At 43.0% G+C, this 23,525-nt stretch overlaps 1 protein-coding gene across 5 annotated transcripts in view; it reads left to right on the top strand.

The window, feature by feature from the left end:
* The window catches only part of Plcb4 (phospholipase C beta 4), a 356,880-nt gene that overhangs the window by 314,578 nt on the left and 18,777 nt on the right, over nt 1-23,525 (top strand). For all 5 annotated transcript variants that reach the window (XM_041671004.1, XM_041671007.1, XM_041671005.1 and 2 more), the window contains 7 exons: nt 407-571; nt 3,204-3,408; nt 10,636-10,724; nt 11,525-11,675; nt 17,080-17,129; nt 17,332-17,397; nt 23,107-23,222. In XM_041671004.1, the coding sequence (XP_041526938.1) occupies nt 407-571; nt 3,204-3,408; nt 10,636-10,724; nt 11,525-11,675; nt 17,080-17,129; nt 17,332-17,397; nt 23,107-23,222 (842 nt within the window). The remainder of the gene's footprint in view (nt 1-406; nt 572-3,203; nt 3,409-10,635; nt 10,725-11,524; nt 11,676-17,079; nt 17,130-17,331; nt 17,398-23,106; nt 23,223-23,525) is intronic.

Raw genomic sequence — 23,525 nt, 5'->3', positions numbered from 1 at the left:
TTTTCAAGACTTCTAGAAGAGTTCAGGAGTTAGTTTATAGCCTTCTAGGAGCCCAGAACCAGAAGGGATCTTAGGGCATATCCACAGCCTTTGCTTCTTTGCACAGATCTAGAGACTTGGGTGGTAAAACCATGCTGAGGGCATGACCTCGTCATAGGATATTGTGCATGTTCATTTCCTGCTCTTTTTCAGGACATATTTAGAGGATATTACCTAAGAACTTTTACTTCCAAAGAATAGTTTCTCCAAAATGCTTTGTTTTAATACAGAAAATTCCCGAGAAAAGATCAAATATTCATATTAATCGAAATTCCCCAAACAAAAATTTTCAGCTCTTCCTTACAGTTTGTCACCAGTGCTCACACAGTGGCCACTGCTCACCCACCCTGTGTCTGTGTTACTGCAGGTTATATCAGGGCAATTCCTATCAGATAAGAAGATCGGCACATACGTGGAAGTAGACATGTATGGATTGCCTACCGACACCATACGGAAGGAATTCCGGACTCGCATGGTTATGAACAATGGACTCAACCCAGTTTACAATGAAGAATCGTTCGTGTTTCGGAAGGTAGGGCATTAGCTGTGTGTCACTGTTCCTCAGAAACCAGAGAGGCCGATTTTCCGCATGGAACCCACAAGATAGAGGAATGCCATTCGCCACCCCTCTTTACTTCCTTCAGTCATCTAATAGGACACTTCTGTCCCTGTCTTATGATTGTGCTTAACAAATTGACTCTTTTAGCTCTGCCCCCTTTTTGGCCACCTTCAGTCAGGGAGAATATACCTCAAGGTCATGGTGGCTGTCATCACACACTGAAGGGTTGGTAGTGCAAAGGTTGGACAGAAAGCTACAACAAAACTAAGGTCAGTTTTGTGACGTGGGTGAGTGCTGTGTTCAGTAATGAAACACCACTGCTCAGTTTTGGTTTTGGTTTTTGCACGTAATTTTTCAGGGCCTCAGTGTCTTCTCCCAGTTCTGTCTGCCAGGTCCTGAGAGCGAGCAGCCATCTTCTCTTGTTGATGGAGGAAGGTCATTGGTTAAATAAAAAGAAACTGCTTGGCCCTCATTGGTTAGAAGATAGGTGGGAGGAGTAAACAGAACAGAACCCTGGGAGGAAGAGGAAGTGAGCTCAGACTCCACAGCTCTCCTCTCGGGAGCAGACGCCTCAGAGAGACGCCATGCTCCCAGCTCCCAGGCAATGAAGCTCCGACCCAGGATGGACATAGGCTAGAATCTTCCCGGTAAGCGCACCTTGGGGCGCTACACAGATGATTAGAAATGGGCTAAATTAATATGTGAGAATTAGCCTAGAAGAGGCCTAGAAATGGGCCAAGCAATGATTAAATGAATACAGTTTGTGTGTTGTTATTTCGGGCATAAGCTAGCCAGGCAGCCGGGGTGCTGGGGACGCAGCCCCACCGCTCATATTACTACATCTTGTGGTCATTTTTTCATCTCCTCAGTTAAGGATGCTTTGAAAACTCTGCACACAGGAAGAGATCTCTCCAACATGCTGGTGATTTCCCTAGCCTGGTTTGTTGTCAAGCAAAAATGTTTTCTTGCTTTTTTGGACGCAGATTTTCCAGGTGTTTCTGCTTCATCCATTTGTCATGAAATAAATACAATCAGTTTTCTGTCCTTCTTGACAAGATAGGGACTGCTTATTTTAGAACAGACTGCCTGGCTGAGAGAAACCAAAGTAGGGCTGATACAACAGGATACTGTGAACTGAGGTTCCCCTGTGATGGGAATACTATTGTTATTCCCACCTCCACTGATACAGCAGGTCACTTTGAACTGGGGTTCCCCTGTGATGGGAATACTATTGTGATTCCCAGATCCACTGATACAACAGGTCATTTTGAACTGAGGATGGCCTCTGATGCGAATACTATCGTGATTCCCATCCCCACTGTCATTTCTCTCCTGTCACAGTGCAGCATAGAATGTTGTGTTGTGCCTTTTCCCTTCCTTGCATTTCCCAACTACTGCCATGAAGAAATACTTTCTTGTAATGAATAATCCCCACACATTTGTAGAAAGTCAGAAACTTTTCCCAGACAGTATCCTTTTTGATAAACAAATATCCAGCTTGTTTTCTTTGTCATTTTTATCATTGTCGCTGTAGACTGTTGCTTCGGGACATTGCCACGCACACATATAATGTGTGCTGATCATGTGCACCACACACCCTGGTCCTTTGTCCTCTTCTCCCCTTTCCTTCTCCCCGTACTTCTCTTTGTTTCCCTGGATAGTTTCTTTTCTCATTTCAGGATATATATAGGTGTAGCATAATTCCATGTGTCTGTGTAAAGTCTAGGACACACACATGAGAAAAGGCGTACGATGTTTGTCTGTCTAGTGCTGAGTTTTTTCCATTTAATGTGATTATCACCATTGCCTCATTTCCTGTAAACAACATAGCCTTGTCTTTGTGTCTGAGAAAAGGTCCACTGTGTGTCTATCACATTTTCTTGCTCCAGACCTCTGCTTTTGGACATCTGGGTTGGTGTGTAACTTAGCCATGATGAACAAGGCTGCAGTGAGCACCCATGTGCCAGTCCCCTCTGTGGTGTGTTCACTTAGAGGCATTTGGGTAAATGCCAGGAGTCTGTGTCTAGGTCCTGTGATGCATCTGGTTTTCTGAGGCCCCTCCATACTGATTTCTATAGTGGCTGGGCTGGCTTACCTTCACATGAAGAATGAAAATTAGCACATGAATTTTGTTTTATACTTGAAGTGTTCCCTCAAAAACACTCTTCATGTTCTTAAAGCCAAGAAAAACTAAATGCTCTAAGTAGCCCAAGTGGCAGACAAACAGGACTAGAAGTCGAGTCGCAAGCCCAGGCTCCACTGATGAACTCTAACAGAAGAAAAACCATTCAGTTGTTCTGGGTCTCTGTTTTTGTGTTGGGTGTAGATGGGGGAAAAATGACAAGAATTGGAGCTGCAGTCTTTGACATTCATTCATTTAACATATTTAAGGAGGTGACTTCCAAAATACCTGCACCTATTGCCTTATTGGTATCTTGGGCATCGATCTTATGCTGAATATTTAGGAATGCAAGTAGCTCATTGGTTTGTTTCATCATGAAGAGGCATTTAAGGAGCAGTATTGGTTTTTTCCCAAATCCTGGAGTCATAGTTCTTGGGAGCCTTATTGCAATAAACAATGAAATGTCCAAACTTGTAATTGCAGGTGATCCTGCCTGACCTGGCCGTCCTGAGAATCGCGGTGTATGATGACAACAACAAGCTGATTGGCCAGCGAATCCTTCCTTTGGATGGCCTCCAAGCAGGCTACCGACACATCTCCCTAAGAAATGAGGGGAACAAACCATTATCACTGCCAACAATTTTCTGCAATATTGTTCTTAAAACATATGTGCCTGATGGGTTTGGAGGTAAGACAAATCTGATACAGACTATAATGCAGACGAGGTCCTATGTCACAAGACTGTGAATCATTTTGCCCATTCCTGAAAACAATAAAAGTGACTATGTGTTTTCCTCTCTGTGCTGAGAATGCTGGTGGCTTTGAGGAAAGCAAGTGACATTTCCTCAGGTATTATTTCAAAATATTGTAATTATACATTATTTAACATCTTACAAATGCTTTATGAAAATAGTATTTATGATACTGTCAATCAAAGTGAGCAAAGCAACTGTAAGAGACTGTATCTTATCAGTTATTATCACTGAAAGATTTGTTGAACTCAGTTACTAATGTGCTTGAATTTTCTTGGCAAGCCCATAAGAGAGTTCACTTTCACAAAAGGTCTGTGTCTCCTTTACTAAGAAGAACAATGGTAGGAACCCACACTAGACCATGTCCTAGGATTTTGCTTACAACTACCTAGGTAGACTCTACATGGCCTCCAGTAAGCTGGTGTAACATTATAAGGAAGGGAAAAACTTCTTAGCTTCGACATCTTTGGATCACAGGAAACAGGCAGCATGTAGCTGTATCATGTTAGCCAGGGGTTCAAGTCCCAGTTCTAAGTGGTTGGCTGGTGGTTTCGCAATCTCAGTAGAACCATTCTGACTTTCCTTCACCAATAAAATGAAGGTAGTATGACACTCTCCCTCCCTCTAAGCATTCTAGGAAAGCTCACATCCTAATAATACAGAGAATAACTTAGCAAGGCTCAAAATGTGGGTGCTTGTGATGCTAGATCATCATGGCAGTCCTCCTGCGCTCTAAAAGTAAAACTGGGGACCCTCAAAGAATGCTGCCTAGCTAAGCTAGCCAGATTGGCAAGCTCTCTGTTCGAAGCAAAGACTCTGGTCTCAATAAATGAGGTCAAGAGTGATTGAGGAAAATACCCCATGTCAACCTCTGGCCTCTTTCAGCATGTTTACGTATATGCTTAGACACATAGAAACATCAATCCCATCTACACCCACACAGAATGTACATGAATATGGGTGTATGTCCACTGACAGAATGAAATTCCCTTACTATACATTATTTTATTGAGGGAATAAGGTTGGGTGGTTTATTGTTCTTAGGAATTCATGCTTTTCTGGTGGGCAGCTTTTATGTAACTAACCTTCAGTTTTAATAACATGATAGATTATAGGTTCAAAAAGTAAACTAAGCCAGGAGAGTTTCACTCAGAATGGGTAGAAATTATTTCTTTTTTTTTTTTTTTTGGTTTTTTCGAGACAGGGTTTCTCTGTGGTTTTGGAGCCTGTCCTGGAACTAGCACTTGTAGACCAGGCTGGTCTTGAACTCACAGAGATCCGCCGCAGTGGTGGCGCACGCCTTTAATCCCAGCACTCAGGAGGCAGAGGCAGGAATTATTTGTTTATTTGTACCCTTTGCTTGTCATTAAAAAAAAAAAGGCAGAAATTGGAGGCAGCAGCATACAGAAACAGACAAGGAATCCATCAAAGCAGCTAGAGCAAGGCCATGGTCCTGGGAAAATGGGTCAGGGAGCGAGACAGGAGTCTGTCAGATGTGTTCTCAGGCTGCAGTCCAGGTCATACCACCCTCCAGAGTGACCAGCAGCACAGACACAGCTGTGGACTGGAGGCCAGAAAGAATCCTATTCCATGTTTGAGGTAGAAAATAGGGAATTCCATGTTTGAGGTAGAAAACAGGTCTGTGGAGATAGTGGATCAAAGTGCTTGCTGCACACATATTAGGACCTGAGTTCAGGTCCCTGCATCCATATAATAGCTGGCCATAACTGGCCATAGCCCCAGGTGCTCTGTAACTGTCTGTGGAGGAGGGAAACAAGAGAACCTCTAGGGCCTGCTGGTCACCATCCTAGCTGCAGACTCAATGAGAGAACTTGCCCCAAAGCTGTAAGGTAAGGTGATGGAGTAGTCCGCTGCTCTCCCTGTGGCCCCAGGACAAATACAGAGATGCCCACACATGAGCACACACCACACAAGCATGCAGCACACTTGAACACACTCACGCGTGTGTGCGCGCGCGCACACACACACACAAACACGCACAGAAATCAAAGGGCAATCAATACTTATTACATTGTGGAAAATGTCATACAAACCCATTTGATAAAAAAAAAACTTTTTAAAGCTTTTCCTTTGCAATGGGCCACATTTCAAATGAAACTCTAATTTCTTCTTGGGAAATGAGCCGTTTTATTAGAAAAAGGAAAAAAAATCATTTGCTGAGCTCTTGGTTTATGCCAAGCACTTAAATAAAGAGAGCCTCAAAATGTGGACTCCATCTGCAAGGGTGTAGGTGTGCGCAGGTCTGTGCTGAGAAATGTTTGCATTTGTAATGTGGCATCTGCCAGGCCAGCATTTAATATTGTGCAAACCCGCCGCCTTTCCACCAGTTTGCTGGGAATCTCAGGACTGAGGTTCTGCAGTCAGCGTCTTAATCTCAGATTTGATATTCAACTATGGCATCCTTAGCCCTCTGGTCATCTCAGAGACGTGGAGATACCAATGGAAGACACTGGAGATTTAGTGGTTTTCGCAAAGGAGAACATAGGGTGAATATGGAGATTGCCTTTTTTTCTGAATTTCCGATCCTGACTTCACAGTGTTTTTGTCTGGTGTCTAGTTAACCTCCTGCATTTACATCTAAGAGTGTGCCTGTACAGTCAGGCATGTTCCCTAGTATGTTGATGTTCTCCTTTATTCCATAAGGACAACAAGCTCAAATGAAACTGTACCATCAAGGAAACAAAAAAAAAGTGGCTATATACATCATTGGAAGTTTATTTGGCCTCATAAAAAAAATGAAAAAAAAAAAAAAAACCTTTTGGGCTGGAGAGATGGCTCAGTGGTTAAGAGCACTAACTGCTCTTTCAGAGGACCTGGATTCAATTCCCAGCACCCACATGGCAGTTCACAACTGTAACTCCAGTTCCAGGGGACCCAGCACCCTCACACAGGCAAAATACTAATGCTCATAAAAAACCATAATAAAAAGAAGTTTATATGGCTAAAGACAGTTTATGTGAACTCAGTGGTTCATTCTGTAAGTACATACGATAAGGTTATTCCATAATAGATAAGATGCTAGAGTGGACATCAGAGAGAGATGCTTACATGCAGTAAGGGTCACTCATCAGTCCTATGTCCAGAGTGAACTGCTCTAGTCTTTCCCTGCCCTCACTGCCTGCCTCCCTTCCTCCCTCCCTCCCTCCCTTCCTCCCTCCTTCCCTCCCTCCCTTTTTCCTTTCTTCCTTCCGCTCCTCCTCCTCCTCCTCCTTCTTCTTCTTACCCTCTCTTTCTTTCCCCCAACTCTTTTTATTACCCATACATGCTAGACAAGCATTGCACCATGGAGATTTTTCCAGGCAGGGTCTTTCTAAGTTGCTTTAACTGGTCTTAAGCATGCACTCTCCTTCTTCAGTATCCCAAGTAGCTCAGAGTGCAGGTGTGTACCACCACACCCTGCTTGTAGACAATTTGTTTAGTTTTAGCACCCTAAAGAAAAATCTGTTGATTGTAGGATCATCGCCCAAACTTACCCTGTATTTTACATAAAACAGCATAGGAAATAATTATATTTTATGCAGTTCAGCATCCTGAGGAGGAAACAAAAATCTTTTTAATTCCTACCCACTGCGAAGTTTCTGAACTTGGAGCGTTGGCAGTGTCAGCGCTATGTTCTGCATGGCTTTTAAGTGTATTCTCATTTGCAGTCCTAGCATGTGGGCGGAATCTTTTTTATATATATAAAACTATGGAAAATGTTCTTGAGTCTTTTCCAAGCTTGGGCCCTTTCTTAGGCTTAGGCTCAGGCAGGCTCCTACAGGTCAGCTATCTGTGGTGGTGGATTCCCACAGATGACAAACTTAGCTATGCGCGATTGTTCATGATTAGCCCTGCCCCTCCCCCACCCGCCCCCATATGTATCTAGTGCTTCTTAGACACCGTGAACTCTGGCTGACCCAGCTTCTTTCCTGCACCAGATAGGTCCACAGCTCAGTTTTTAACCCTGCTTTTCTTCCATTCACATGAATCCCTGTTTCCCTCCTCACCTTTCTGCCACCCCAAACCTTAGGAAATAGAAGTAGAGATTTTGTTGAAATTGCTTCCCTCGCTACTAAAATACAATCACTCAACTGCACAGAAAAATAACACTAATAGTGGTTTCTTGCTTTATTTCCCTTTACTGTAACTAAACACCCTACATTGGCTAGCTTATGAAGTAGAAAAGGTGTATTTTTTAAGATTTATTTTATTTTATATGTATGAGTACTTTGTTTGTTTACATGTATGTGTCCAACATGTGTGCATGGTCAGAAGAAGGCATCAGACCCCCTGGAGCTAGAGTTACAGACAGATGGTTGTAATCCACTATTTGGGTGCTGGAAACTGAACCTGGATCCTCTGCAAGAGCAACAAGTGCTCCTAACCACTGAACCCAAGGAGAGATGTTTTGGTTTTTGTTCTTGATGCACAGTCAGAGTGGCTCCTTCTGCTCAGCTCCTGCTCAGGTCTTTGTGCTGCTTCGTGCATTGGTGTAGTGGAGAATATGTATATTAGTGGGCATGATCTGGTTTCTGTTTTGGTTTTCACTGTCGTACAGTGTGTTTTGATTATTTTCACCCACCTTACCCCAACTCTTCCAAGACCCACCCCTTTCCCTACTCATCCAACTTTGAATCCTCCTTTTATTAAAACTCTTCAAATACAGTTTGTACTGTCCAGATAGCCTTGGATGTGCGAGCTTCCTATGGACCTTGGTTGACTTATCAGAAGCTACTCTCTTAAAGAAAACTCTCACCATGAGTTTTGGATTTTCCTCTTTATAGGAGGACACTCATCATTGACACTAAGTTTAGGATACCCCTCTGCTAATCCAGAATGATTCCATTTTTATCTTTAACTGAAATTAATACCAGTAGCCTACTTATAAGTGACTTCACATTCTAAAACTTGTGTAGACAGGGAGTTGGGGACGCGAGTGTTGTGTGTGAGGTAATAGATATGGGTCTAATTTCGCTTTCTTTTTCCCACTTACGTTTCTGACACCTTTGTCAGCAATCACAGGGCTGAAATTATGTGTGCTCATGTTCTGATCTTTTGCTGGTAGTGGTTTCAGTCTTTACGCTTTTACTCTTTTGGGGGCCTGTCACCAACTTCCAAATAAATCACACACAGAGAGAGAGAGGCTTATTCTTAATTATAGTACCTGACCTTAGCTTGGCTTTTTTATAGCAGCTTTTCTTGACTTAAATTATCCCATCTTACTTTTCTCTCTGGGCTGTTATCTTTCTTACTTCTGACTGTCTGACTATGTAGCTGGGTGGCTGACCCCTGGCATCCTCCTTCCGTTGTTCTCTTGTTTCTCATCCCTCTTCCATAGTACTCCTTCTATTTATATTCTCTGCCTGCCAGCCTCCCTAGCCTTGCTCCTGCCTCAGTATTGGCCGTTTAGCTCTTTATTAGGACCATCAGGTGTTTTAGACAGGCAAAGAATCACAGCTTCACAGAATTAAACAAATGAAGCATAAACAAAAGTCACACACCTTCAAATAATATTCCCCAACAGTCTTTGGCTTTGCTCCATTGGTCTACATGTCTCCTTTTGTCCCAGAACCATATTATTGTTACCACTGAGGCCCTGTAATATATCTTAAGGTCTAGAATTGCAGTCCCTCCAGCATTGTTCCTTCTGCTCAGGGTTGTTTTTGCTCTCCAGCGTCACTGATGGTTCCATTTGAGTTCTAACATAGTTTTTGTACCTCTGTAAAGACTAAGATGGGGATTTTTATTGGGATTGCATTGAATCTGAAAATAGATTTTGGTAAAATGGTTGATTTTGCACTTAATTCTACCAATCCATGATTACAGGAAGTTTTTCTTCTGTCTTTCTCATCTCTTTATAAAGATTTTAAAGGTTTGTTTGTGGAGGTCCATCACTTCCTTGGTTAAGCTGATTTCAGGATATTGTTTTTTTCTTGAGGTTATTGTGATTGGGTGAGTGATTGCCTCCTCTGTGCATTTGTTATTGGTATTTTTCTGTGCAAGTTGATTTAGTATTCTGCCACATTGCTGAATTTGTTTATCATTTTTAGAAGTTTTCTGGTAGAGTTTTTGGGATCTTTAATATATAGAATCATATCATCTGTAGATGGGGATAGTTTGACTTCTTTCCCTATTTGCATCCTTTTACTTTTCGTCTCTTTCTAATTGCTTTAGCTAGTACTTCAGACACAGTGTTGAAAAGGAGAGGGGATGGGGACTGCCTTATCTTTTCTGGACTTCAGTGTAATTACTTAAAGCTATTTTCCATTTTGGATGCTGTTGGCTGTGGGTTTCTCATATATGGTTGTATTATATTGATGTCTCTTCCCTCTAGGCTGACATTCTCTCTCTAGGACTTTTATCATGATGACATATTGGGTTTTGTCAAAGGCTTTTTTTGCCTCTATTGAGATTATCATGTTTTTTTTGTCTTTAGGCCCATTTATATGCTTTATTACATTTATTGACTTGCATCTGTTTACCATCTCTGCATTTCAATATAAAGCCAACGTGATCATGGTGATTATCTTGTTGGTGCATGTCTGTATTCTGTTTGCTAATATTTAATGGAGCATTTTTGAAACTATGTTCATCAGATATTGGCCTGTGGTTTTTCTCTTTTATTGTGTCTTTATGTGATTTTGATATTAGAATGGTACTGGCCCATGCTGTTTGTTCAGTGTCTAGGTTGTACATCTCATATCCTTGTGTTCATCATTGCTTCGAGTTCACCAGTAGCTGTTCAGGGAAGGCCATCGGAGTTCTAACCTACAGAAGGAGAAACTTAGGCTCATCTCATTAATCATCTTGCTAAATTTATACAAATAAATGAGTCAGCATCCCCTGGCAGCTAGGCACGGGGACTCATGTCTGTGATTCCGACAGTTGGAAGGTGAGTTAGGAGAATAAACAACAGCTTGAGACTCTGCTTCAAAAAACCAAAACCAAAAATGGGATCCCTAGAAATTCATTCTGATAGCCCGACACCCTGGCCTTGTCATTTGGGGGAGAAGAGAAAGTTGTCCAGGTGCTGACTCTCACTTTTTCTTATTTTTGTTATCTATAACTAACTGTGTTTCACAGCCGCATCTTGAGAATTTAGCTGCATTTTCTTGATGTGTTCATTTCAACAGAACATTTATAGTTCACTGGTTGTTTTTCAGATATTGTGGATGCTCTATCTGACCCAAAGAAGTTTCTTTCAATCACGGAAAAGAGAGCCGACCAAATGAGAGCTATGGGCATTGAAACTGTAAGTGGAAACTGTGGGCTAAAGACGGTCTGGTTTGGGGGGCTTTGTTTCCAAACAGTGGCTGAAAAACAAGATAAAGGTGATTGAGGAAGTTTACAACGGTTTTCAAAACCAAGCTTATCAATCTAATAGTAGTTTGAAGGGGCTACAAAATGCAGCACATTTTATAAAACGTGGCCACCATCAGAAAGAGCCTTTTAGTCACCAGTGAGACATCTGGGGATACCTGTTACATTATAAATAAAATAGGGACTCTCCATTAGGAATTATAATCAAGGATGAAATGCCCAATAACTGAATTCAGTGCGTTAATCAAAGTGGCATTTATTACTAGATACTCATCTCTTTGTCTTCGCATTCCAGCATTCCCTAGGTCTGTTTCTCTGTTTAAGTGTTCCTTTACTAGACTGCTCAGGTTGGAGCATATTCAGCTAGTCTCTAGCAGCTAGAAAACGTCCTGCTGGAAAAGGAGTTGAATTGTGTGTCCTTGTCTAGATCTTTTTGTCCAACATAATTAGTCCTCTTAGTCAAAGAGATTCTCTTGTTTTGTTTGAGACAAGGTCATGTGATTTCACCTCAGCTGGAACTCACTCAGTAACTTGACCAGGCTGGCCTTGAACTCATAAAGATCTCCCTGCCTCTGACTCCTTAGTGCTGAGATTAAAGGTGAGCATCACTCAGCCTAGCTTCAGATAAAGATCTTTAAAGATAGTAGAAGACTGAGAAGCTGAAGGGTCTCATTAAAGTGAAGATGCTTCTAGCTGCATGCATTCCAGTCACCAGAGATGTTTCTGTTGCAGAGTGACATAGCAGATGTGCCCAGTGACACTTCCAAAAATGACAAGAAAGGCAAAGCCAACCCAGCCAAAGCAAACGTGACCCCTCAGAGCAGCTCTGAGCTCAGACCGACCACCACGGCCGCCCTGGGCTCTGGCCAGGAAGCCAAGAAAGGTGAGGTGTATTGCTAGACTCCTTGTCAATTTCGCAATGTTAGCTTCGTTATAGACAGTCTTCATGGAGGCGTTTGGAATTGTCAACTTTTATTTGACTTGAGACTCAAAGACAGACTTACTGGACAAGCTGCTTGATTTCCTTCCCTGGGAGTTTAACAGGCTATCACTGTTTGTGCTTCATGGGCTGGAGGCCAAGCACCTGAACTAAACACTGAGTTATCCTTAGCCGTACAGTGTTTACTTCGGTGCCTTTTGCGGCAAAGGTAGAGGAGCCATTACTGCGACGATGCTGGTAGATAATTAATACCCTCTGTCTTCCAGAAGGCAGGCAGGGGGTGCATGAGGCAGCAGAGTCACAAATGTCCTACATAATTTCCCTGTACGTAGAGATTGGCTCGACTGCTTATTTTTAAAGCCATCAGATGGGCCTCTAAAGACCATTTTCAAATGGTTTTCTCTTGGCAGGACAACGGTGCATAAGAGGTGGTTCTCAACCTGTGGGTCCCGACCCCTTTGAGAGGTGGACAACCCTGTCACAGATGTCACATATCAGATATACTGAATATCAGATATTTACATTGAGATTCATAGCAGTGGCAAAATTGCTGTTATGAAGCAGCAACAAACATAATTTTATTGTGTGGGGTCACCACAACATAAAGAACTGTATTAAAGGGTGACAGCATTAGGAAGGTTGAGAACCACTGTCATAAGAAGTGTCATTATAATGAATCATGTGACCTTGTGCTACTTAACAGCCTGTATATAGGGAAACAACTATGATGGGTATTGTGGACTTTAGTTCAAGATGGCCAGGCATCTATTCTAACTGAATGGTACCCATTTCAAATTGACAGTTAAATACTTAAAATACGTCCTCGACCATAAATAACTGACTACGCTCAGTCTATTCATTTTATTAGTAATCTCTTTCTCTCCTATGGGTTTCTGAATGTGTGTTGTCCCTATTTAGAAGTAAATTAATGCCCGTGGTATAAGGTAATTAAGTTGTCCATACAAATACGTACATACGGTGCTAATAATTTAAGGTAAGATGAGACAGTCTTTCCCAACTGAAACAGCCTGGGTATTTAGCAGGAAACTAAGTGTGCCCCGAGCTTTGTGAAACAAATTAGAAAGTCAAGCTGCACAAAAGTAGCCCAGTTTGTACTGACCCCTGCAGCTGTTTGTCTGTTCTTCTCAGGAAAGATCATGGATGGAGGTAATGACCCAAGCTAAGGCATTTCCTCCCCAGTCCTGGTTAGTATTAGCACTGACACTTCTGCAGAGAGAGGCAGTGGAAAATGCAAGCAGTAAAGCTCTCATCCACCAGTCCATAGGGACTGTAGTAATTACAGTGTAAAGTAGCCCCGAAAACAGTGCAGGATAACCAGCTTCCGGAGGCTCAAAGTGTCCATAGCTCTAATGGGTCTGTACTTGCGTTTATAGCTGCCTTATCTTTGTTCCTCAACAAGGTTACAGTTGAAGGAACCAAGCAGCTGTCAATTGAAGTCTAATGGCTTTTCCCCAATTTACCCAAAAGGTAGGATTTCCTGGCGGTTTCATTTTTGCACATTATTCAGGAGACTTGGGAGTCTACAAGGAGCCACCACCATACTAGGTTCTACCACTATAATAATAATAATAGTAGTAGTAGTAATAATAATAAATGATAAAGGCCTGTATACCTTTGGGGATACATATGAATGAGCAGGGGAGAGTAAGGAGAGTCTCCATTGCAATGACCAGCCTAGGCAGGTGCAATGAGGACTAACTAGTTAGAACAGAAGAGGAGAGAGGACTCAGAGACAAGATCTTCCTTGAGTTGGACCTTGAAACATAGGTCTGGCTCCACCAAAAGGAAGTGGGTAGAGAAACCAAGGGAAAACCGCTACCTGAAGGGAAAGTGGAAGCCGCTCACTTGCCCTGGTCTGAAAATAGCTCTGGGATCACTCTAAGAAGGCAGTGGAGGACAACATCAACATCAGGATTCATTACCAGCAGAGATGCTACAAGCCATCAAAACTCCTGATACACGGGACTGTCTTTAGAGCACTTAGCACATTATGATTGGAGGGTTAACCAGAGAAAAGGTTAACACAGACAGACACATCCTGCACCATTACTGTGTCCCTGGAACCATGCTGGAAAGATCTGGCAGTGTCCTTTCTTAGGAAGCACATGACTAGTAAATGGCTGACCAGAGAGGGCATGATTAAACTGGAGGTAATCATGAGAAAAGAACCAGGGAGAAAGGATTTAGTAGTTTGGATGTGGATCTTCAAGAGAAGAAAAAAAAAACTCAGATGTATTTTAAGAGTCTCCAGGGTGACACTCTGCAAGTGGATGGCAAGAGCAATAGAGGAGTTGAGGGAGGGCCCACCTTGGTAAGAAGTGGCTCTGGCTGCCGAGTTTAAACTGATGCTGAGGGGCTGGAGAGAGGGCTCAGCTGTTAAGAGGATTAGCTATTCTTCCAGAAGATCCAGGTTCAATTCCCAGCACCCACATGGCAGCTCACAACTGTCTGTTACTCCAGTTTCAGGGCTTCTGATACCCTCAAGGAGATATACATGTAGGCAAATGCTAATGATCATAAAATAAAAATAAAAAATATTCTGACTCAAAAACAAAAGATGAATAAATAGAATGCTAATAAAAGACAATTTATTTTAAAGAATCAAGTGATGCTGATATGGACACATGAGCAGCGGATCTGTGTTAGGCGCGGAGTGGGAGAGGCAGAGGAGTGAGGGGATAAGAACCCTCAGGCAGAATGAATGACAGAAATGAATGAAAAATAAGACTAGAGGTCTGAAAATTACATGAGCATTCATTTAGAGGAAGAATTCTCGATTTAGAGAAATCATGATAATAATATTTCTGTACAATCAGGGATGCCTGGTTGCTGAGTTCAGAAGCCTGGCTATCAAAATTGATGACTTAAGGCCTGAAACACATGTTCTGATAGTTCTGATGTCAGTAGCAAGCAATGAAGAGAGACAGAAGGAAAATGTAAGAGGGTGCAGAGTGTTGTGGCCCCCTGGAAGAGCAGATTTGGAGACGGAGGAAGTGAGGAATTCGAAAACCAGCAATGACCATACCCATGCTACATTATTTTGATGTTTAACAGAAAGGGATCGGGCATACTGGGGTCCTAGCTAGTTTCTAGATTAGGGTTTGAGAAAGCAAGTTGTTTTATGGAGTTATATTGATAGTATCAAAAGCTTTATGTAGCAAAACTACAACAAGCCAGAACCTTTGGAACTTAAGATATGGTATGTGACCCACTTCCGTACCAGGCCAGCCAGCAGACATGCACTGTTCTGCATGGTAGCCTGTGGCCACATGGAGCAATGCAAGGGAGCTGAGAGTAAGCTTGAACATTCAGCTCCTTGCATGCCCACATTTCCAGCACTCAGGAGCTACGTGTTCTGTAGAGACCTCACACATAAGCTATCTCTACTACTGTCAGATGTCCTATTGACCACACGACTCTAAGCATGTATAATGAGAGCAATTTCTATAAAATATGAGATTTTCCTAACTACTTAGGGAAATTAAAAATTTCATACACCATTTGTGTATTTCTCCAACAGTGAAAATTGTGACTGAGGAAGGTTTGTGGTTTTCAGGCTCTGGTGTTATCAAGATTTGGTTAAGACCAAAACAAGGGAAGAAAGTCTTGCTGGTGTGGCCTAAGTCCTGAGGACTTGCTAGGTATCTGAGGACCTTGCAGTATCCTATACCCTGTGTTCTTTATGTAAACAAGAGAGCTGGCAGCCACGACTAGAAAGCCCTTTGTTGGGAGCAGTGAGACCCCAGATCCTGAATTTCTTGTAATCCCCTGATCTGAGTGCCTACAGCTGCTCTGAGCACGAGACCTTCAGGCATTCCTGATGGCAGGAGAGTGGTTTCTGGTGGGTTTGGCTGGGGCGTGGCTATCTCTATATAATCTGCCCCTGAACACAATAAAGGGGGCATTCTTGGGGAATTCAAGGATGGCCCGTGGCACTGTCTCTCTGTCTGTGTGTGTTTGTGTATTTTAACCTCCAGCCCCTTGCCCGAAGCTCAGGAACTGGGTGCCAGTGCACAGAGCGCAGACACGGGGCTGCGGTGCGCAGCAGCCCTTAGCCTTGCAACATTCACGTGTTTATACTGCCTCTCTCTTTCACTGTGCACTGTGAGGCCTGGGGGAGGCTGGGGTTCTTGTGACACCAGACATGAGATATCAGAAAATGGCTCTGTATACTCTTTCTATCCTACCACAAAATACCGTGGATCCCAGCACTGATTCTTCCAGCTGACTTTGCTTTGACATTCACTGGACTGTGTAAATCTTCAAATAAATAAAACCTAAAGGCAAGAGCGTCGGAAGCCATACCTACCTTTTTAAATACACCATACCCGCCTTTGGGATTCCAATAGATATCAATTACCCTTGAGTACACATGCATCCTTTTTACCCACGATGAAAATCTGCAGTCAAACACCCCATTAGGGATTCTTCTGCAGTTGTGCTTGCCCTGACTATCTGAGTCCAGGCAGGCTTTGCTCAGCTAGCAAGCAGGCTAAGTGTGTTACTCTAGGATCTCAAGACAGAATCCTTTAGACAGGGAGTCATATTTCATGATTTCCTCTGTGTTTAAAACATTACCATACTCAATAGCGTACTCAAAGTACACAGTATCAGTCAACTAACTTTCAACTCTGTTCCTAACTTAATCATCTATCACCAAAAAGTAAGGCTTTGTGAACTTCTTTTTGAAAAATTTAACCAAAATATTTAAGCAATATGCTAGAATCTCCCTGGTAAACCACCTCGTGGGCTACACAGATTATAAGAAATGGGCTAGTCCAGGTGCGAGAGTTAGCTGAGAAGGGGCTAGAAGAAAATGGGCCAAGCAGTGTTTAAATGAATACAATTTGTGCGTTGTTATTTCGGGGCATAAGCTAGCCAGGTGGCCGGGGTGCTGGGGACGCAGCCCCGCCGCTCCTATTACTACATGTGACTCTACAAAGCCCCCTCCGTTCAGATAGGGTGACTCCCAAGCCATTACACGTGAGAGCTCCAGAGGACCTGCCCACCTGAGACTGCCTGAGCCTGGGGTACACCTACCTGCTTTTTTCCTGTTTCCTGTCCAAGGGCTGTCTTAGAGCTTTCTCTTGCGATCTGCCCTCTCTTACATCTGTGGGCCTGAATCAGAGGCTGGTGGAGAAACAGGGACACAAATCATGACAATGGCCCCGTTCAGTGCGTATCTAAGAATGTAAGATGTTTCTGTCTGTAGCATGTAAGCTGCTTTAGATGCTTTAGGTATGGCTTGAGAATGGAAGTTCATATTGTCTGTTATTTAGTCTAATTTTTAATATACATTGACATTGTTGTGACTTTTCTTTTAAAGGTATTGAACTTATCCCTCAAGTGAGGATAGAAGATTTAAAGCAAATGAAGGTAAAATGTTTTGACCACTTTCAAATGTTCTTGTACCACGCACACTGATAAAACAAGTGTTTTTTTTTTTTTTAGCTCACAAAGTATAATTATTATGACTACCTCTGGAGAAAGGATAGAAGGGAAGAAAGAATAGAATAGAGGGAGGGAAGGAAGAAAAAAAGAAAGATCTTATTTTGAATGCTCTTTTTCTCTCCTGAAGGCTTACTTGAAGCATTTAAAGAAACAACAGAAAGAGTTAAACTCATTAAAGAAGAAACACGCAAAGGTACTGTGGTTTTTGCATACATGGGAGTGCATTTTGTTGGCTCTTTTTTATTTTACTTTTAGCTCCTTGATGAAGTCCTACCACTTCTATTTTGTGTTGTGTACATTCATTGCCCAGAAAACAAGTTAGAAGCTAATTCTAGCCAGCTAGACACCAAGTATGAACCTCGTCTTACCTCTCTCCTAACTGCTTGTATCTTTGTTCCCAGGTCACTTACTCCCCAGCAGTTTATAAACCAGTATATAGAGAGAGAGCATAGCAGGGAGCGCCTTTCACTTTTCCTCTGGGAGTTGTGTAAACCCTAGCCAATAACCTACTTCTGAAGTCTCTGTATGTTTACTTTTCATTCCTGTCAGGCAGGGATCAGAAGAAATCTTAAGAGGTCATTCCAAGTTTAAGAAACTATGATGAAGTGGCCCCAAGAATTCCCCAATGAGCTGAAAAGGTTTTCAACTCCCAGGCACCCATAGAACAATTAATAAAAACCCAGAGACAGATATTGGGGTTCAACCTGAAGGTCAGAAAAGCAAATTAGCCATCCCCTGGCTCTTACCTCTACCTCAGTCCGAAATAGCCATCCTGCCTCCAGGAATCCTCAGAATGAGACTGAGCTGTCAGCTGTCTCCTCCCATTTTATAATCCTCTCTAGGGCTGGGATTAAAGGTAGGCACAACTCCTGCCCAGTTTCTGTGGCAAACTAGCTTGGCTACTGGGATTAAAGGTGTGTGCAACCACTGCCTGGTTTCTAAGGCTGATCAGTGCGGCTGTTTTACTCCCTGATCTTCAGGCAAGCTTTGTTCATTAAAATACAAATGAAATATCACAACTCTTATTTTACATTGACGGGTGGAGGCATGCAGAGCTGAGGTGAGGTGGGGGGTGCAAAGCTGGGGTGGGGTGGAGGGTGCAGTGCTGAGGGGGTGGGAAACGCAGAACTGAAGCAGGATGGGGTAGTGCAGGACTGAGGTGAGGAGGGGAGTATTGAAGAACTGAGGCAGGGTGGGGGTATGCAGAGCTGAGCTGGGCAAGATGGACAGGCATAGAACTACCCTTCTGTCTTGAGAAATCTAACTGCCAATGCTGTCAGTACCTGAGTGTCCTCTTCATGAAGTGCCACGAGAGAGAGAAAAACTCTGTCTGAATGGACGTTGACGCTCTTCCAAGTAGACATGCATGCTCCCTTCCCACTCTGCTCAGGCCCCACTCAGACCCCTGCTTCCTGCTGGGAGTGAGGGATGAACTTGCTAATGTACCAATGGATGCTAGAAAAGCTTGTCATTTCTCATCAGTTTGTTCTCCTCAGAGAGGCCAGAACTTATCCTGGCCAGTGAATGTTCCCTGTGCTGTGGAATTGATAGTTAATCATGCTTCCTGACAGGTGGCTTCAAAGACTGTTCCAGACTTTCACGAATACCAGTGTCTAGTTGCTTTTCTATTCAGTGACCAAACACCATGACCAAGGCAACTTCTAAAAGAAAATATTTAACTGGGGAATCCCAGTTTCAGAGGGGGAGTCCATGAGCATCATGCTGGAGAGCATAGCAGCAGGCAGTCATGATGCTGGAGAAGTAGCTGAAGTAGCTGCGAGCTTACATGTTGCGACAACAACCTCCAGGCAGAGAGAGAGAGAGAGAGAGAGAGAGAGAGAGAGAGAGAGAGAGAGACAGAGGGAGAGACAGAGAGAGAGAGACAGAGACACAGAGACAGAGAGAGACAGAGACACAGAGACAGAGACACAGAGAGAAAGAGAGAGAGAGAGAAAGAGAGAGACAGACAGAGAGAGAGACAGAGAGAGAGACAGAGAGAGAGAGACTCACTGGGAGTGGCAAGAGGCTTTGCAACCTCACAGCCCACCCCCGTAACACACTTCCTCCAACAAGGCTGCACATCTAATCCTCCCCAAACAGTTCCATCAACTGCAGAGCAAGATTTCAAATGTATATGAGCCGATGGGGATATTTCTCATTCAAACCAGCACACCCCATTTGTGGGATTCAATTCGTAGCCTAAAGAGGAGACAATGCAGACTTTCTCTGTGTGTGTGGGGGGGGGGAGCTATTAAAGGCAGACATGTTTAAAGATTGTATTTTATTTTTGTTGTTGATTTGTAAAAAATTGAACTGTGGAAAAGCCACAGGAAGATGAAAATGAAATAATTACTTCAGTCATTAGGAGTGAAGTTGGTGCCCACGTACCATAATATAATCAGATTTTCCTTACTGAATCTATGTTATTCAGTGGCCTCTTGGTGGTCACTGTGTTGGTCAGAAATATAAATTCCCTTAGCTCATTCAACAGCTTTTTAATATACAATCAGGAAATCTATTGTGGCTGAAAATAATGATAGAACAGCAGCTAAAAGGTTTTTTTTTTTTCTCTTTGTGATTTTTGAGACAAGGTTTACTACGTAGCTTTGGGGCCTGTCCCGGAACTAGCTCTTGTAGACCAGGCTGGCCTCGAACTCACAGAGATCTTTCTGCCTCTGCCTCTGTCTCTTGAGTGCTGGTATTAAGGGCATGTACCACCACCACCTGGCAAGCTAAAAGTTCTTCAAACACTCATTTGCTGTCTCTTCCTGGAAGGGAATTTTTCTCATGTAGCTGTTTTGCACACAAGGAAACCCAGGACCAGTTAACTCTATCCCTTGAACCAATGCCCTAGAGTTCAGGAGCCGCAGGGCTGCTAACTGAGCCCAAACCATCTGGCCAAGCTTGATAGTCTTATATTAATTATGTACTATGCCAGAAGCTTTGTAAGTAAATAAGGCCCCCTTCCTTGGGTCGAACACAGTGACAGCACTGAGATGCTACGGGTTTTCATAATTCTGGGAAACGTGATCTACTCCCTAAATGTCCGAGTGTTGCTTCTCTTGCCCGACATTAGCAGGCCTATCTGCTTGATGGGAAAGGAGGCAAAGGATGCAAACTGTTTCTCTGTGAAACTGAGACATATTAGTTGACCTCTTCCACCTCAGGATGCCTGAATTTCATCCTACATACGTTTTCCTCTCTAGTTGACAGGAACACCTTCATATCAGTTACTAAACACAATATCCCATGTGGCTGGATAAGTCCAAGTTATCTTGTCTTGCAGAAAGTCACTTCAAGGTTCTTAAAGCCCCTACATTATAGTAAGATGTAAATAAAGATATTTGTTTTGTTTTGTTTACATCCCAACCTATAGTTTCCTCTCCCCTCTCCCATTCCATTTCTCTGTTTCTGTTCAGAAAAGGAAAGGCCTCCTATGAATATCAACAAAGCATGGTATATTGAGTTGCTGTAAGACTAAACACCTCCCCATGTATTAAGGCACACTCCTTTCCTAAGGCTCCTAGAACAAGTCTTAGTTATCACCCGTGGAAGCACAGTCCTATGGTAAAGCTCCTAGCACAATCTCTAATTACCATGTAGACAATAGGGGGACAGCTTCTGCAGGGAACTGTGTCCAGGGTCATACTAGAGATGAGTCAGGCATAAACCTAGAGGCAATCTCCAAATAAGGTCAGGTAGAGAACAAGACACATTCTTCTGGTGGTGGGTGGTGAGGCACTCGGGGACTGGATGTGTGGTTTACATGTGTCCTTGGGTAGTATTTAGAGTACCCTCCTGTACTGAAGCCACTAGCACACAGGGGTGAAGGCTATCTGTAGGAACAATGGAATGTTTCTCAGCAGTTAAAAACCAAATCAAACTAAACAAAGAAAAAAGAAAATCATGAAATTTACAGGTAAATAGATGGAGTTAGGAAAAAAAAAATCATCCTGAGTGAATTGACTGAGAACCTAAAAGACAAATACAGTGTTTATTCGTTTATATGTGCATGTTACTATAATGTCCTCAATACACAGGCTATAATATGCAGCCATGGAGGTTAGGTATAGAGTAAGGGACTGGGGGAGGGACAGATAGATCTCCCTATGAAAGGGAAATAGAATAGGTAGCTATGGATGGTGGGAGGCTCAAGTAGGAAAGGAAAGGGAGAAGGGATATAAGGGAGGGAATATGAATAAAGACATCTAAAATTACAGACCATTTAAAGGGTAGTATAGGACCCTATTACAGAAGAAGCTTCCTAAAATATATACATATATGAAGGGAATCTAAAATAAATCGCCAAATAATGGGAAAGACAGAGCCCCAACTGGGCATCTGTTGTCACCAAACAAAGCTTCCAATACCAGGAATGGATTATATCTAATTGAATCGTTGTCCAAAGGGGACCCATGGGGGAGCCCAAACAACCAAGGCTGTTTTCAAAACTATATGTTACTCTCTACAAACTGACAGCAAAGCCATATTTCTGAAGACAACACATACAGAACTCGTTGATTATGGAAATGCCCTTTAAACAGGCATGTCTCCGACGTACATTTCCTAACACGAAGCTTAGCTAGGAGATGAAACCACGGATGACAGTGTGAATAGGAGACTGCCATTTGTAAAAGAAAGCTCTGGAAATAGGCCTGTGGCACAGTGGTAGGGCACTGAGAAAAAAAGACAGGGAAGACGAGGTAATGACCATTGGAGCAGTCCTTGCGTCTTCATGGTCAATTGTTTTTGACTCTCAGAATGCAGCTGGTTGTTAGGCTTCTAACTGTCTCCGGACTTCTAGAACCAGTTTTTCAATTTGAAGTGGAAAGTAGAGTCATGGTTCTTAAGAGCCCATCAAACTAGACTCAGAAAAAGTAAAGAAGACTGCAATCCCACTTAGCATGTAAGTCTCAAGGGGAAAATCTAGGGCCACTTTCGTTAACAGTCAAGAATGCTTTTCAGTTGTCCATGTTGGTTACATCCTTAAAAGACAGTGTCTTAAACTGCAAATCAGAGAAATATTACTAGTGACATGATAGAAAAAGCAGAACCCAGATGCCCTCAGCCGCTAAGAGAGAAGTAACAAAGCGGGGTTGGTTCTGTTTAGGCCTGACTGTGGTCAGAAAAGTGGGAGTACTTATTCCTAGCCCAGGCCAAGAGAGACTCAGTATCCACACCTCCTTGTCCAGAGTATCAAGCCCTGTGTTCTCCAGAGGAAAACCATAAGACCTTAACCTCGTGTGAATTTTATTTTTTGCTTTTTTCCAGTTCCGTCCTTTCTTAGATCAGCTTGTGGGGGCTGGAGTGGGAGATGTAGACCTTAGATTGTGGGTCAAGCATCAAATAAGTCGAATAAAGTACCTCAGAAACCTGCAAACATCTAGCACTTTAGTAAAACTACCAGCGAAAACATTGCTGTTTGCTCTGCAAGCAGCGTAATTGATAGTAGTTGATACCATGAAGGCTGCTTCTGAACTCAGCAGTTGAAATTCATGATGAGCCCTCATGTTCAAAACTTTACCTCTGTTAGGAGACTGGAGGGATGATGTCACAGCAGGCGCCATATTCCACTTTCCCACACTGTCCCGTTTCAGGGAAGAGCCCAAATGACTACTCACATTTTCAACACTGTATACGGGGTGCCACTTGTATGTAAGGCTCCCTTTTGAAGTGGTGTGTTCATTAGGGTGAAGGTAGGGACTCCCCTTTTAGGGATGCTCTTTATTAGGAAACAGATCGTGGATGGGGGACCAGAAGTCTGTCTGGTCCTCAGACTGCATTACTCACCAGCTTTCCAAACACTCAGGGGAAGCTGGTTAAAGGAAGGCCAGACTGGCAGTATAAACCTTTCCAGCTCCAACTGAACTCCAGCTCATAACTGCAAATTCTTCCTGCTCAGGAGCACAGCACCATGCAGAAGTTACACTGCACACAAGTTGACAAAATCGTGGCCCAATACGACAAAGAGAAGTCAACTCATGAGAAAATCCTGGAGAAGGCGATGAAGAAGAAGGGGTAAGACTGCTGGTTAATGTCTTGACGCCTCCTCCCCTCTAGCAGTGTGACTTTGCACAGCTCAGCTGCCTTAGACCACGGAAGAACTTAGTGTGGTTTCATCATGAAGAACTACTCCTAGTAGATAAGAGGTCCATTCATTTCCAACCCTGTGTCATCACAGTGGGGTGTGGCATCGGTCCCCTTAGTCGTGGTGTAAGGATGATCTCAGCTGAGTTCCCCAAACCTTTAGTTCTTGGTAATTAGTTCTGATTTCTTTAAAAAGAAGGTTTAGCATCCAGGCAGTGGTGGCACAAGCCTTTA

This window comes from Microtus oregoni, unplaced genomic scaffold (assembly GCF_018167655.1).
Source record: "Microtus oregoni isolate MIOR12 unplaced genomic scaffold, Mior012 000020F_ref0000438, whole genome shotgun sequence".
Classification (NCBI taxonomy): Eukaryota; Metazoa; Chordata; class Mammalia; order Rodentia; family Cricetidae; genus Microtus; species Microtus oregoni.
The sequence above is the reverse complement of the archived record's forward strand: the minus strand, read 5'-3'. Positions and strand labels throughout refer to the sequence as shown.